The sequence below is a fragment of the Chiroxiphia lanceolata genome, chromosome 1, assembly GCF_009829145.1.
Source record: "Chiroxiphia lanceolata isolate bChiLan1 chromosome 1, bChiLan1.pri, whole genome shotgun sequence".
In the NCBI taxonomy this organism is placed as follows: Eukaryota; Metazoa; Chordata; class Aves; order Passeriformes; family Pipridae; genus Chiroxiphia; species Chiroxiphia lanceolata.
This window is the reverse complement of record NC_045637.1, coordinates 26,076,143-26,090,560: the sequence shown is the minus strand read 5'-3', so window position 1 is coordinate 26,090,560 and position 14,418 is coordinate 26,076,143. Positions and strand designations below refer to the sequence as shown.

Genomic DNA, 14,418 nt, shown 5'->3' with positions numbered 1-14,418 from the left:
GGGTAGAAAACTTGCAGACACTGCACACCGGGTATTTTGCACAGCAGCGAACAGGTTAATTTTTTTTTTCCCCTTAATATGATAAATCACGTAAACCCCCTAAACTATTGCCTTCTCACCTCTACCCTCCCTCTTTAATAGGATTTCCCTCTAGTTGAGCTAAACGTATCGTTTTTTCCTAACGCAGACTTGTTCACTGGGATCCTTCACCGGGCAGGAGGCAGGAGAGAGCAGCCCCGCAGATGCGAGCGGACGGAGAAGGCGAGCGGACGGAGAAGGCGGGCGCAGCTCTACCCGTGCTCTCCCCGCCCTAAACAAACCAAGCCCTTCCACCTCCTTCCACGACCCGCGCTCAGGAGCGGGGCCAGGGCCGCTCCTCCCCTCAGGGCGGAGGCTGAGGCGGTGCCGGGCGGGCGGTGCTGGCGGAAGCGCGGCGAGCTCCCGCCTCCCGCCGGGGTCGGGGGTCAGGCGTGTCCCGCCGCCTCCGGGCGCCCATGGAGGGCTCGGGGGACGAGGAGCCGGGGCCCGAGGAGCCGCTGCAGCAGCTGGTGAAGCGGCAGCGCAAAGAGAAGCGGGAGCTCCAGGGTGAGGGGAGCTCTGGCTCGGGAGCGGGGAGAGCGGGTGCCTCAGCCCAGGGGAGGCGGCGGGAGCACGCGGGACCGGCGGGGCTCGGCGTCCCGCTCTCACCTTCCCTCGGAGGATGCTCCGCGGAAGCCCCGCTCGGCTGCACCGGCTGCGCGGAGGGGCGGGAGGGACGGTGGCGGCTGCGGGAAAGGAGGGAGCAGCCTTTGCAGTGCCCTCGCAAGGGGACGAGGACGGCGAATACAGCGCGTGTGGGCAGCGGTGCCAGAGCCGCGTTGTGCCGCTGGGTGTGGTGCTGCTCAGCCTGCGGAGTTCGCCTTGCCGCGATCCTGGGAGCCGGGACGTGCATGGGAGCTGTGACATGATGCTGGGCCATTGGTGTGGTCTTGGCGGTTTGCTACTTTGGTTTTAAGTTAAAGAAGGCGTGCTTTTATTAGGCGTTTTAGATTGAAAAGCCTGCATAGGGGATTTTGCTGCCCAGACAGCTACATTTTTTCATTCAAAGTGCAGTTGATCTGAAATGAAGTTTTACGTCCTGTCCAGCCATAGTAAAGTGTCTGTAGTAGAAGATCTGTGTGATCTTACAGTGCCTCATATGAACTTGTAACGCTTTACCTACCCTATTACAGTAAATTAATATACTTAAGTAAGTGTTTTAGCTGGATTCTGGTTTGGGGGAGTTTTTTGTTAAACCTTTCTCATTGCTGGTATATTACTACGGCCCTTTCCTTGTTTGGCTGTTTTGGTATGGAATGAAGTACACCCATCTTCAGCCTTTTATCACAGGGTTAAAGGAGAAACGAGACAGTATTACACTTCATATTATCATTAAATCTGTAGGAACTTCTTGTTTTGAGATGCCTTTTCCTCCCTCAAATTTGGTTGAAATTGAAAAGAGGGGTAGGAATCAAGCATTGAAGTTAGCTGGCTGGACCACGTGGCACATGGATGGGGAGAGGCTGAGGAACAGGGGATTTTTCCATTAGAGAAGGTGATAATTGTAGCCCTCCCCTACCAAATGGTGGGAGGGGTGTATAGAAGGCAGAGCCCCAGTTTTCCCAGTTAGGAGAGGCAGGTGAACTATAGACATATATTGGCCTACTTGAAAGATACATTCCTCACAGAGAGTTCATAAGAATTAACATAAAGTGCATCTCAGCCTCTGAAAATTCAACCCCCACTACTCTCTTAGTTTTGTTTATGCCTTTTAAGTCCTGGATTCTCTTCTTCCCCATTATGTTAATTTTTATGAACAAAGTTCTTTTCTGTCATACTCAGCCTATTCATTTGTGAGACTGAATGCTTAACGTAAATCTTTCAGTGTGAGCATTCTTCCTGCCTTCCCTTGAAAAGTTTCATTATCATCACCATTATCTAGCTCAATTGTGTCAGTCGAGGGTGAGGGACAGGAAAATGTACAGGTGATGAATAGTGATCAAGGTGTTAAATAATTGGTGCTGTAACTCTAAAACAGTGAATACAAAAGTGGCAGAGCTAGCAAGGAATATTCATGTAAGAACATGGACCATGGAAGCTGTATTCAGCCTGGAGAAAAAGAGAAGACTATGGGGAATCTGGTTTCCACTGTGTAATGGGTGGAGCCAATGTGGAGAATGGAATTTTCATGGGAAGAAGAAGAGAAAATATTTTCATGGCAAGAATCATTAAACGTTGAGAATAAAGCTACCCAGAAAGGTTGCAGAATGTCCATCCCTAGAGGCTTTGCACAGTCATCTGGATAAATTCCAGGTCCATCTGAATTCACATAACCTGATATATCTTTGAATTCATCCCCACTTTGAGCAGGAGATTGAACTAGGTGACCTCTGGACATTCTTTCTAACCAAACTGTTCTATGGTTGAGAAATGGAGTATTGACTTGAAGACTAAAAATGCTTATGGAATTTAAGCAAGTTAAAGTTGTTGTTTTTTTCTTTTTTAAATAGTCATTTTGCTTTAGAGAATTTATTTTAAGGGTAGGTAAACTCTCTTTTTACTCTTAATCTGCTACTTGAATGATTAAAAATTTACACTTCTTTCCTGTGAGATTTGAGATCTCAATGCCTGAATAATCATTTTGAAGGTGAGAGGCCAAAGTCTGCTGCATTGATGAAGTTCATAAGTATGTATATTAGTAATGTGGTTTAAGTTCTTCTCCAGAGAAAGAAAGAAACGGCAGTTTGCATCTTTTAAGAAAAAATATAACCACTTAGAGAAAATGTGATTACTAGAACAAGCAGTCTCACAGCTAAACTGTTATACTGTAAATTTTTTTTTTTTGGTGTGATTTGCAGTTGTCTTTTCTGCAATGGCCATGGTGTATCTATATTTAGAAATAATGTTTTATTGCACTACTTCTCTAACAGCAAAAATTCAAGGCATGAAAAATGCTGTTCCCAAGAATGATAAAAAGAGACGAAAACAGCTGGCTGATGAAGTTGCCAAACTAGAGGCAGAACTTGAACAGAAGCACAAGGAGGAATTAAAGCAGCTGAAGGAAGCTTTACCTGAACAGAATAAGGTAGGTGCCATAACTTCAGCTGGTGTTGTACAGGTACAGTTTGTGTTAAGGCTTTTTTTAACTTCTAAAAATCATAATGAAATAACGCTTCAAAGTACTTATCCTTTTCTTCACGGTATTAGTAACTCTTTCCAACTTTGGAAAGATTCAGCTGTTGGGATGAGTGGGCATTGCTGGAAGGGGTGTTTAACAGTGGGGTTTTCTTGTTGTTGTTGAGCACTGTTGAGAAGAAGTGGTTTGGTTGCTCAAAGAATCACTTTCAAAGATATTGTCAAAAGCAGGTTTAATATAAATTTGCAAAAGCACGACAAAATTTGATGGCAAGGTTTACTGTTACCTAATCCATGGATGAGGCATACAAGGAAAATTGAATTAATTTAGAATGATTTGCATAGAGACTGGGAATGCAAAAGAGAGACCCTAGCATTGAGTTTAAGATTCGGAGTGGACCCCCTTGCTTTCTAAACTGCTGATGGAGCCTAGTTGTGACTGAGTTTAAACTTAGTCACAGACATGGGTGGCTGTTTACATCCAAAGGATTTTAGCTGTACTTAATAACTGACTAATTTGCAAGGTGGTTCAATAGGATTAACTGTAATCACAACAGTAACTCACTTATGTATAGATCCAAGACAGCAACATTCATATTACACTTGCTCTAGGGTGATTAAATCAATTCACACACACATGCACACAGACACAAAGATATATATCTATAAATGTACAATTCCCCTTTGCCAGTGGTGCTGGCAAAGCCCACTGTGGCCCGGGAGACCGCTTAGTGTCTCACTTAGGACCACTGTGTTTAGGATCAGCTTTAGACATTAATAACTTCCCATCCTGGCACTAACTCAAGTTGATAATTACTGAAATTATTCATTAGTCCAGTAACAATGGTAACATTCTGCTCCAGTTCTGATTAAGGTGGATAATGTTCCAAGGCTAAGGGGGATGGTAGGACAGGTAACTGATTATTTCCAATTCACCTCCTTGGTCAGGCAAAAGGTATCCCTGGTATGAACAGTGCCACTCCCATGGAAGCCATGCAGGAGTTCTGGTACGCTCAAGGGACGCTTCACCAACCAACTCACTACACAAAGGCCAAGGTGTAATGAGAATTTCTGAGATTGTAAAGCAGGCCCAAAGAGGTAGAGAAGGCCCTCATGGGGGTAAGGGTGCACCACCAGAAGAAGTCTTTGGTTTTGCTCTTAAGGCTGCATGAGTAGCTCAGTCATGTTAGAGAACTATTTTTTTAAGTTACTGTTATATTGCCACTCTAAGTATCTTAGGTAGACTACTAGAGTATTGTTGACCATCAGTAGCTGTTTGACTTATCCAGTGTGTTTCATCTTGCAATTCTGTCAACAGTGAAACTGATTTTTTTTTGTCGGAGGACACTTTCTTTGCTGACAATTGTCTTCATAAATGCTGCTGTTCTTCCTTGTTGGCAACACAGCTGCATACTTAAATGATGCCAGTTTGATGACAAACCACTTATTTTTTAACAGAGGCTTAGCATTATTCAAATTTAACTGCAGAAAATATGACCACCTGAGTAAACTAGACACTACTAAATACTTGTGTGACATACAGAAGTTGACCTGTGTTTTAACTGTTAAGAAGGAGAGTGTTGGAAACTTCGGAAGTCGTGAATTTGCAATCCATAGACTTAATTCTGTATGTCCCGTACTGTAAAGTATTCTATTTGTATCATGTGCCTGAATTTAAGGACCAGTTGTGCAAGTAGGCCTGTTCATTTGCTTTCTCCTACCTGAATAGGAATAGAGCTTGTGGCTAAATTGGTGCCATAGTTACCTGTGAATGACACTTGTTCTGTGCTCATACATGTCCTGAAGTGTTTTCATAAGAGTGTGTGTCTTTTGGCTGCTAAAATCTTGTAAAGAGGCAAACAAAAACCTGTATGGCTGATAGTTTCTGGACTAGGTGTTTTCTGATTAGTGACCTAACAAAGAGTTAAGCAGAACATACTTTTATTTGAAAAGAAAAGTGAAAACATTTCTGAATGACTTTTGGGGGAAATAGACTTGATTGAGAAGCATCTGCTGAGAATCCATGTGAATAAAATGTGTTCAATTGCAAGAGTTATGACCCTATAACAGTTTTCTGTAGTAGTTTTTAATCAGATGCTTAAACAGATGATTGATGGATAAGTGTTAAACATGATGCTTCTGTTTACCTGTAGCTGTATCTTAGATTAGTTTCAAAAATTTGTTTTATTTTGCTAAATGAGTGTCACAGGCAGAATGGAAACTTTGAACAAAGTTTTTCAGAGAAGACTGTCCAAGTGACAAGGTTCAGAAAGGACCCACTTGCTTTCTAAACTTGTTCTCAGAGAGGAGTCTAGCTGCACCTGGATCCTGTCTTAGCCCCAGACTTAGTCAACAGTTTATGTTTAAAGGATTATAGATGTAGTTGAACCTTTATACAACTTTGCCCCTGAGGGTTAAGGATGGCAAACCAAATATGTTTATATGATTAGAATAAATTTTTTTTCTAAATTGGTGATTATGGTAACAATAATGATTAGACTAAAAGAGCCTAATCGGAATTATTTGTTACACAGTATAGATAGCTATAACTGCTAGTATATTCTTGGTTCCTTTATCAGGAACTTTGTTTGCCACACCCTCACTGGTGGCAGTTTCTGTCAGGAAACTGTTCTCCTTCAGAGCCTTTAACTTAGGGGTTGGTGAGCCCGGCTGCTCTCAGTACTCTTCAATACCAAAAGCAGTATCACCCCCTTCTCTATGCAGCACTAACAACTTCTGCAAACAGGGTATTGTCAGAGGTGTTTTACCCCCACTTAGGCAGAGTATCCTTCTACAATGAGCTGTAAAAACTTTCTGATGGGGATGGAGGATCTTTCAAGCTAAAATCCTTATCCTGGACTCAACTTCGCCTGCAAGGATCTTGTTTTGAGATGTATGGTTTCTTTCCCTTCTCGGCTTTTTATTTAGATTGAACATGTTCATGCTTCCAAAGGTGACATCTAGCTCATACAGTTACAGGGTTAGCTTTGTAGTTTTTCTTGAGAAGTGTCAACTCCCTGTCTTTTCCAACTGCTGGTTACACTTTGGTATGGAAGGTGGAGTCTTCTGCTTAGTTGTCACAGATTTGATAATGGCTGGCTGGCTACCAGTGGCTACTGTGATGGGGAAAACCTTTTCTTTCAACCAAAGAGCAGTGTTCACACTTCAGTATGTAAGAGAACTTACTGAAGAGAACATACTGAAGTATGAAAGGGAACAGCTTAAGTTTGAGATGCTCCTTTCGTCACTGTCTCTTTGTTGAGACTACAGAAAAAGTAATGAACTGCATGACCATGGTTTGGGATATGAAATGCTCTGCTTCTGGCTTTGACAGGTACTGCGCCATACACAGATCTTTGTGGCTAAAATTTGTAAATATACCCATGAACAGAACTTAAAACTGTTTCAGAAGATGCATATCTTTATACTAATAAGAACATCTAACTTTTTTTTTTTTTTAGACAGATTCTGTAGCTGATGGGGTTGCAAATTTAGAGCTCGAAGGAGTAGAGCGACAGATTCAGCATCCTCGAATATCAAAAGCACAGAAGAGGCGGGTATGACTTCACATTAAATATTTTACAAATAATTGATTGACATTATGTTCAATTAAACTTTATTGCACTAACCAAAGTTAAACAATTTTGCAGGGGACTGGCTAATTCAGTATTGATGCTGTACCTACTGGGTGCCTTGAAAATCTGTAAATCTGCTACCTAGAGATATGTAAGCATTTTATAAATAGTTGTACTTCTCTACCCTCAGCCATGAGCTGGGAATCAGAATAGGTCAGGAAATGGGAGACAGAAAAAAGAAATTATGTAAAGCAAATGATTTTTGAAAGCATTTCACTAAAAATTTATTAAAATTAAATCGAATTAAAATAATGGATGAAATTTAAAAAATTAATTAAAATAATGGAAAATACTATGTGGAAAATATGCAATAGTAGGACTTGTTTAACAAAAGAACATTAATACTGAACTCCTTTTAAAATTTTGAGTTGTTAAGAAACACTACCTGGTGTCCTGGCTGTTAGGCTTAAATCTGGTTAAGCCTCAGATATTAAGCTATGATGGATTAACGTTCTCATTGTACCTGCATGAATATTAGTTCAGGGCCAGAGGAGTGCTGCTTTATTGCATAGTCCATCCCCTCTTACATGATCACTGCAAACATAATAAAAGGATGTTCATAATTCATGGCACCATTTCTAGGCAAGCTGGGAGCTCTAGTCTGGTTTTCCTATATTGTGATTGCCTGAACCAGTCTGGTCTTGATTTGTGGTGAATTTCAAATATGAAAATGAAAAGATCATTCTCTGTACTGCTTCCTTTTTTATTTGCTCCCTTGTTAACTTAAGCATGAACTTATGAAACATTCTATGAAGGTAATTTTTATGTATTATTACATCCCTTCTAGTATTCTTTATATGCATTCTTATCCGTTATTTAGGTTAGGAGCAGTCTTTTATGATGTATAGTACTTAGCCTGGGGGGGTTTGTTTCCTGACGTGAGCTCCATTATTCAATCATATGCTTAAGTCGTAGATCTCAGACTTATTATGTATTTTCTGATGTTTAATTAGAATTCCCCTACTTGAGTGGTGGAATAGGTGATCTTGAAGAAATAGCTATAATTAATAGCCTTTGTATGAGAGTTATAAAGTGTTATTTTGCATGCTGATATAATTAAGACTTCTGTCCCATAATTTTAGGTGTATTGGAGACAATTAGGATATATTGATCACTTACAATTTGCTAAAGTTTGAGTTTAGAAGGTCCCTAATGGGTAGTACTGATTCAGGCAAATATTTCACAGATAAAAATGTACTGAGAAAATATTTGAAGAGTTAGAAGCAAGCACTAAGCCAAGAACTGTACAGGCATATTCTAAATTTTAACATTTGATGTAATTTTTGTGTTTTTAATATAAGGAGAAAAAAGCTGCCTTGGAGAAAGAAAGAGAAGAAAGGATAGCTGAAGCTGAGATAGAAAATTTAACAGGTGCTAGACATCTTGAAAGTCAGAAACTTGCCTCCCTTTTGGCAGCAAGGCACTTAGAGATTAAACAGATCCCTTCAGATGGCCATTGCATGTACAAAGCTATTGAAGATCAGCTCAAGGATCGCCAGAATTCCTGGACTGTTGCAACTCTGAGGAACCAAACAGCAAAGTATATGCAAAGTCACTTTGATGACTTCCTGCCCTTTCTTACAAACCCTAATACTGGAGACATGTATAGCAAAGGTAAGACTTGTGGCATAAGAGATTTAGAAAAGTATTATAACTGTTTCTGATAAATCTCAATATGAGTTATAGATGAATTGGGACCTTTGTGGTGTTTGTTCTTGAACTGTTATTTTATTGGTTTGGCTGTGTTTTATGGAACACAAAATTGTGATATGCTATGAAACTTAGTATACCTGAATCTTAGTAATTTAATTTTTTTTTAAAAGTAATCTATCAAACATTATTCCCCATTAAAAAAAAAAATCACAGTTTACTGGTTACTAGATGGAAATCATGTTCCAGGATGTGATTTAAGTTATTATAAGCAGCCTGTCTACCAGGTTAGGGATGATTTTTTTGTCAAGTTTTATATTGATGTTTGCAAGGTACATAGGAAAGCTGTTGAAAATAGTTGTGAAATTCAAGAAAATCTATTTTATAATTATTTTATAATAGTTTGCTTAGATGCACTTTTTAATTCTACCCTTTATTTTCACTATTAATGCAAGGTTTTTTGGAACCCATTCTTACAAACAGACTAAACAAAAAAATATAAAGAGCTTTAGTGTGGAGCAATGGCTCAGTAAATGCTGTTAAATGGAGTTTATGTACCTCTTGTTTGAGCAATACATGATTTATTTATTATGCCTGGAATACCACACAAATGACTGCATAATTTTTTTTTAACTTAATGCTACATGCTGTGGATTTCCTTTGGTCACTGGGGGCTGTCTTTCTCATGTTGACAGAGATAATTGTCACAGAATAAATGTGTCCCAAGAGAATACTGAATGAAGTTCTGCAGAGCAGCAGGGAATTGTGGTTTTCTGTTATAAGGGAAGTGTATGAAAAATAATTCTGAGCAGCCTTTAGAAAATCTGAAGATTCTTTTTTCTCAAAATCTGTTCTTAGGGTTCAGAAGCTTGAGGGCTTGGAATTTATAAACTTTAAACTCAGTTTCTGTAGAACATGATCTGAAAAGAGTTTATTTACCTATTTGCAAAGGAACTATTTGGAATAAATAGAGTTTAAAAACAAAGGTAATTTAGAAATTTTAAAAAACCCTCAACCATTGAACTACATACAGTTACAAGACTTAAAATATACCTGACACCTGGCAATTGTAAGAACTAAGCATACTGTTGTTTTCTAGAGTCTAAACATCCCCTGAAATTTAACAGAAGGAAAACTGCATGCAGTTTCATGTTAGTTGTTACCAGTTCTCTGAATAAAAAGTTTAAATTATGAACTGCACTTGTTATACTCACACTTGTTTTTATTCCGGTCTTCAGCCTTAAATTTGCTTTTCAAAACAGTTACGAATTTGGGGTTTTTTGGCCTCTGGTGTTTTTGTTTTTCTTTCCTTCTCTTCAGTGAAATACATGTTTTGCTGTATGATATGCTTGTACTTTTCTGGTTCTAGTTCTTCATTGTACAGTCAGTATTTTTCCTTAGTTGCTTGTTCTCAAATAAGGGAAGTACTAAAAGTTGTCTTTTCTTTCCCTGCAGAGGAATTTGAGAAATACTGTGATGATATAGCCAACACAGCTGCATGGGGTGGTCAGCTGGAAGTAAGTATTGTCTTGATAATTTTTATTTGGGAAATTCTGAAGTGAGTGAATATACCTTAAAAAAAAGTGCTTCTTAATAAAGAATACCTGAACACATAAGGAAACATAGTCACGAATAGTTTATTAAGAACTTCCTCCTATGGTTGTAAGTTGTTTTCCCAAAGTAGTAGCTTTTCTTATGGTGCACTGTGTTCTAATGTATTGGACGACATGCAAGTTAATGAATTCAGTAAGTCTAAATATCATTAGAAAGACTGACACTGTGAGTGGGGGAAGACTTAAATGGTAGCAAAGCTGCCTAGATTAGAGTAAGGTTCAGTTTTTATCATGTAAACAAGAACTTGAGCTTTAGAAACTACATATGCATTTTTGTCTTACTGTTTTATGATAGTTACCAAATTACTGAAAATAGCCCAATGTTTGTATCCTCAAAACGATGATTAGTTTAAGGCAACCTGTTTTCAATTAAAGTTTTAAAAGTTAAAATAATTTTGCTTATTTTAATGAGTTTATTTTCTGATAATATTTGTAATGTTGTGTTTGAACTGTCTGCTAAAATTAAATGCCTAGTCTTCCTGTCTCCTCCCTACATTAGATTTAATCCTATTACTGAATTGTTTTTATGCCTTAAAGCTAAGGGCTTTGTCGCACATTTTGCAAACACCTATTGAAGTAGTGCAAATGGATTCCCCTCCCATTATTGTTGGTGAAGAATATTCAGGCAAACCAATAACACTTGTGTAAGTATGTAATTTCATCTCTTAAAATTAGTGCCCTTATTTCTATAACGTAGGGCTCAACTTTGGTTTTCACTTGCTCTTTTACTTTCTTATTACATATCTGACATTGAAATGCTGCTTGAATAATGACCATGCAGGTCAGAAATTGTTTTTGATTGACACATTAGTTTGAAGAAATTGTAATTGGAGTACTTAAAATGCTGACAATGTCTGATGTGTATCAGTCACTGTGTATCAGCTTTATAGAATGCTGCAAGGTTATTTTGCTTGTTAGATAACTGTAAAATAGTAGTGAAATTGATATAAGATCTAGGAGGAAACTTTTTTCCCTCTTCAAAGTATATGTCAATATGTGCCTGGAAGTCACCAGAATTAAAAATTGTCTTTATTAATAAATGCTCTTCTATTTAATGAATATTTTCTATATATTTTCTGTGATCAAACTTGGCTTTATTTAAGTTGTCTTCCAGTGTTGTTACTGTTTGGCATGACATGTACTTTTAGTTAAGCTGAACACTAATTCTATAACTTATTTTTTTTTAGGTATATGAGGCATGCCTATGGATTAGGAGAACATTACAATTCTGTAAAACTTGTAACAGATACTGCTACAGAAAACAACAGCTAGCATACAAAAGTGATACATTCTCATGGATAACAGTTGCATCATGATGTGTTGGGCTTCAGGCAATTCCCAGACAGACTGGAAAGTAGAACTAAATGGAATGTATTAACAATGAGGGGAAAAAAAAAAGACATGAAAGGTTTGACTATAAATCAGACATAGCTCTTGATTTAAAACAAACCCAAACCAAATCCACATCATAATATTTTGAACTTGTTGGTATTAATTATGTTTAGAAGATCTTCTCTAATATGGTGGCTATATAGATCAGATTTTTTTTTTTTAATAAAGCTTCTTCCCATGCTGCAGTGAAAATACTGAGTAGTAAATGTTTTGGTTAATCTGCATTTCTGCTGAACGATTAAGGTTACTTGAAGGTTCCTATTCCATTATTTCTGTTAGATTTTGATGATAAAAGAAGAGTTAAGGCATTTGAAATGATTGTATTTTGGTTGATGGAATATCCTCTACAGTGTTCCTTTAGTTCTATCAGGATCTACTTGTAAAGCTGTAGTAAGGATCTCCTTCTTTATTTGGACATAGAAGACCTGGAGGCAAATCCAGTAGTAAAATACCTAACTTGGCTGAAGGAATTGCACAGTTTTTTTAAAGACTTTCACGTAAGATTTTTGCCAAGGATTGAGGTAGGGGTTTTTTGCAGTTGACAGGAGGAACTGAACACCTGTGCAGCAAGAGCATTGCTGTTTCTGACTGTACATGTTAGCATTGATGCAAGTTAACTGCACTGTTCATTCTTCATAGTCTTTCGTTTGTGCATTTCAATGATACAGGAATCTTACAAAGAGTCCTTCAATGTCCGCGTAAAACTCATCTGAACTCCTCATTTATGGATCTGCTGATCTAAGCACTTTGTCATCAAAAGTGTAATGTTTTATAATGCTTAAAAAAGCTGGGTGCATGCATGTAGAAATAACCACTTTGGGTTTTATCAGTAATTTTAAAGGTGATCTGGAGAACAAAAAAGTTTAATTGCTTCTTTGATGCACAGAGACTTGAAAGGTGGGAATTTTAGTGTGGCTTGACTTTTTACGTTAGAAACGTAAATTGTTGTCTTTAAGTCACTATAAATGTGACTTCAAAATTAGAAGCATACTGAAACCAAAGTTGTAATGCAAATTTTTTTTAACAAGTGATTTTTAAATTATTTTTCGTTTAAAGCCTTAGTTAATAACATAATTATCTGTATTTTACTGCTGCTGAGTTGCTTTGGACAAAAGTGGTTGATATCCAGATTAGACACCTTTGCCCTGGTTTGAGGATTATGACCTAACAGTACACATCTTGTAGTCCTAAAGCTAGCTAGTAGATTGACATTCCTGGAACGTACAAATTAGAAAGAAAAATCTGCTCTTATTTAAGAAGGAGATAAGTGTTCACTTTATGGGTCAGATTATGTCTGATTTAAAGCACTTTGAGAGAGAGGGAGGGGAAAAAAATCAGATAATTATAGCAGGGGGTTTTGGACAAGCAGTTCTTTAAACTGGTGCCTGCCAGGAAAACAAAGTATTAACAAGACCATAAGTTTTTGCATCCTTATTTATCTGTTACAGTATAGTAATTTTAGTTGGTTTATATATCAAACCAGCTGGTTTACTATAGAATTTGGCTTACTACCTTGATTGTATAAAACTATGTTTTTAATTTTGAACAAAAAATAGGATACAATAGCTTGGAAAAAGTGTTTCTATTCATAATACCATTATGAATTTCACTAAAAATAATAATAAAAAATACTCTTCTCTGCATTTTTTTTGAATTGATGTGATATGAAATGCACGTCCTGCATTTTATAGATACTTGGTGAGAAAGGTTCTTTGCTTTATTTGGGTTCCAGTTTTTGTTTGATTAACCGAGAGAGAAAAGATGCTGGAATCAGGGAGCACCTGTACCAACAGTTTGTCATATTGAGGATGTTTACAGTTCGTATAAAGTTAAATAATGTTCTAATATAGTGAGTGAAAGATTCTTACTCATGCTGTATGGGACTTGCCAAAAAGTAATAAATTGGTTTATTTGTGGCAAATCTTGTTGTTGTCACTTTGTATTTTGTACTCAGATACTTCACTTCTTATTTCTTAGTAAGAATAAGCTTACCCATTTACCCCTCATGACTTTAGGATCCTACTGTAGTATGAATTCTCAAGCAACTGTTTATATTCAAGCAGATAGAGCTTTGCTCTGTGTGAAATAAAAGTGTTTCTAAACAAAATTTATCCTCAGCAGTTAAACTTGAACTTTTCTGAAAAGTTGTGTTTGAAAATACTGTTGAACTTCACCATGCATAAAAATGATCAAGTGAAACCGAGAGGGTTTTTTTTCCACAGTTTAGCTTTTAACTTCTTTGTCAGTTTACATTTTCTCTGCAGAATAGTGGTGCTTCCTTTGAGTTTCTATGCATTTCAGTAGCTTTTCTTACTTTTATCTGCAATTCATTGACATCAGTTTCTTCAGCTACTATATGTCTTAAGGATTCTTAGGTGTTCTTTTTCCAGATTGAGATTAGTTTCCACTAGGAATGCTCACAAGAACGGGAGGGAAACTGTCTAGTGATCCACAATAAATTGTGTACAATATTCTGGAAGGGACAAACCAATTTGTTGTTGAAAGCAATGGGTATAATTAGGCAAATTAGGGCACAGAACTCACCTCCTCTTGAAGGCACCTGTGGCATTTAGTGCTCTTCTCTGTCCCTTTCACTTGCTCTGCACCAGTCTCTGCTCCCCTGTGTGTGCCCAGCTGTGTGGGCTGCAGCTAGCCCTGGAGAGCGGGTGGGAGTGAGTGGCTGTGGGAGGGAGTGCTCTCTTAAACTGTTTAAATAGTCCATGAGTTCGAGAGGTTTTTTTAAAAACAAGAAATAATATAAAATGCAATGAAGCTGTGATGCTCCTTGTGTGCATTTGTCCAATTCTCATAACTTCTTGTGTTTATGAATATTAAAATATTGCACCAAAGCTAAAACAGAACTTTAGAGTGGTTGAGGTGGTGTAGTTTAGGAACAGCACTCCCTAATTTAGTGCCCCCCTCCTCCTGCCCCAAGACTCTCCCAAACCAGGCATCCTCGCTCCCCTCCCTCCTCC

At 38.0% G+C, this 14,418-nt stretch overlaps 1 protein-coding gene across 1 annotated transcript; it reads left to right on the top strand.

The window, feature by feature from the left end:
- Nucleotides 1-411: 411 nt before the first annotated feature.
- OTUD6B (OTU deubiquitinase 6B) lies at nt 412-13,364 on the top strand. The gene is made up of 7 exons (XM_032705000.1): nt 412-585; nt 2,949-3,103; nt 6,615-6,710; nt 8,090-8,402; nt 9,894-9,955; nt 10,589-10,695; nt 11,239-13,364. The coding sequence occupies exons 1-7, from the start codon at nt 495-497 to the stop codon at nt 11,321-11,323; spliced, it is 909 nt and encodes a 302-aa protein (XP_032560891.1). The 5' UTR covers nt 412-494; the 3' UTR covers nt 11,324-13,364.
- Nucleotides 13,365-14,418: the final 1,054 nt, after the last annotated feature.

Bases quoted from the DNA above. Each gene is read 5' to 3' on its own strand.
- OTUD6B (XM_032705000.1), top strand. From the start codon at position 495: ATGGAGGGCTCGGGGGACGAGGAGCCGGGGCCCGAGGAGCCGCTGCAG. The intron at 8,403-9,893 runs GTAAGACTTGTG...CTTTCCCTGCAG, and splicing joins TGGAGACATGTATAGCAAAG to AGGAATTTGAGAAATACTGT. The intron at 10,696-11,238 runs GTAAGTATGTAA...ATTTTTTTTTAG, and splicing joins GGCAAACCAATAACACTTGT to GTATATGAGGCATGCCTATG.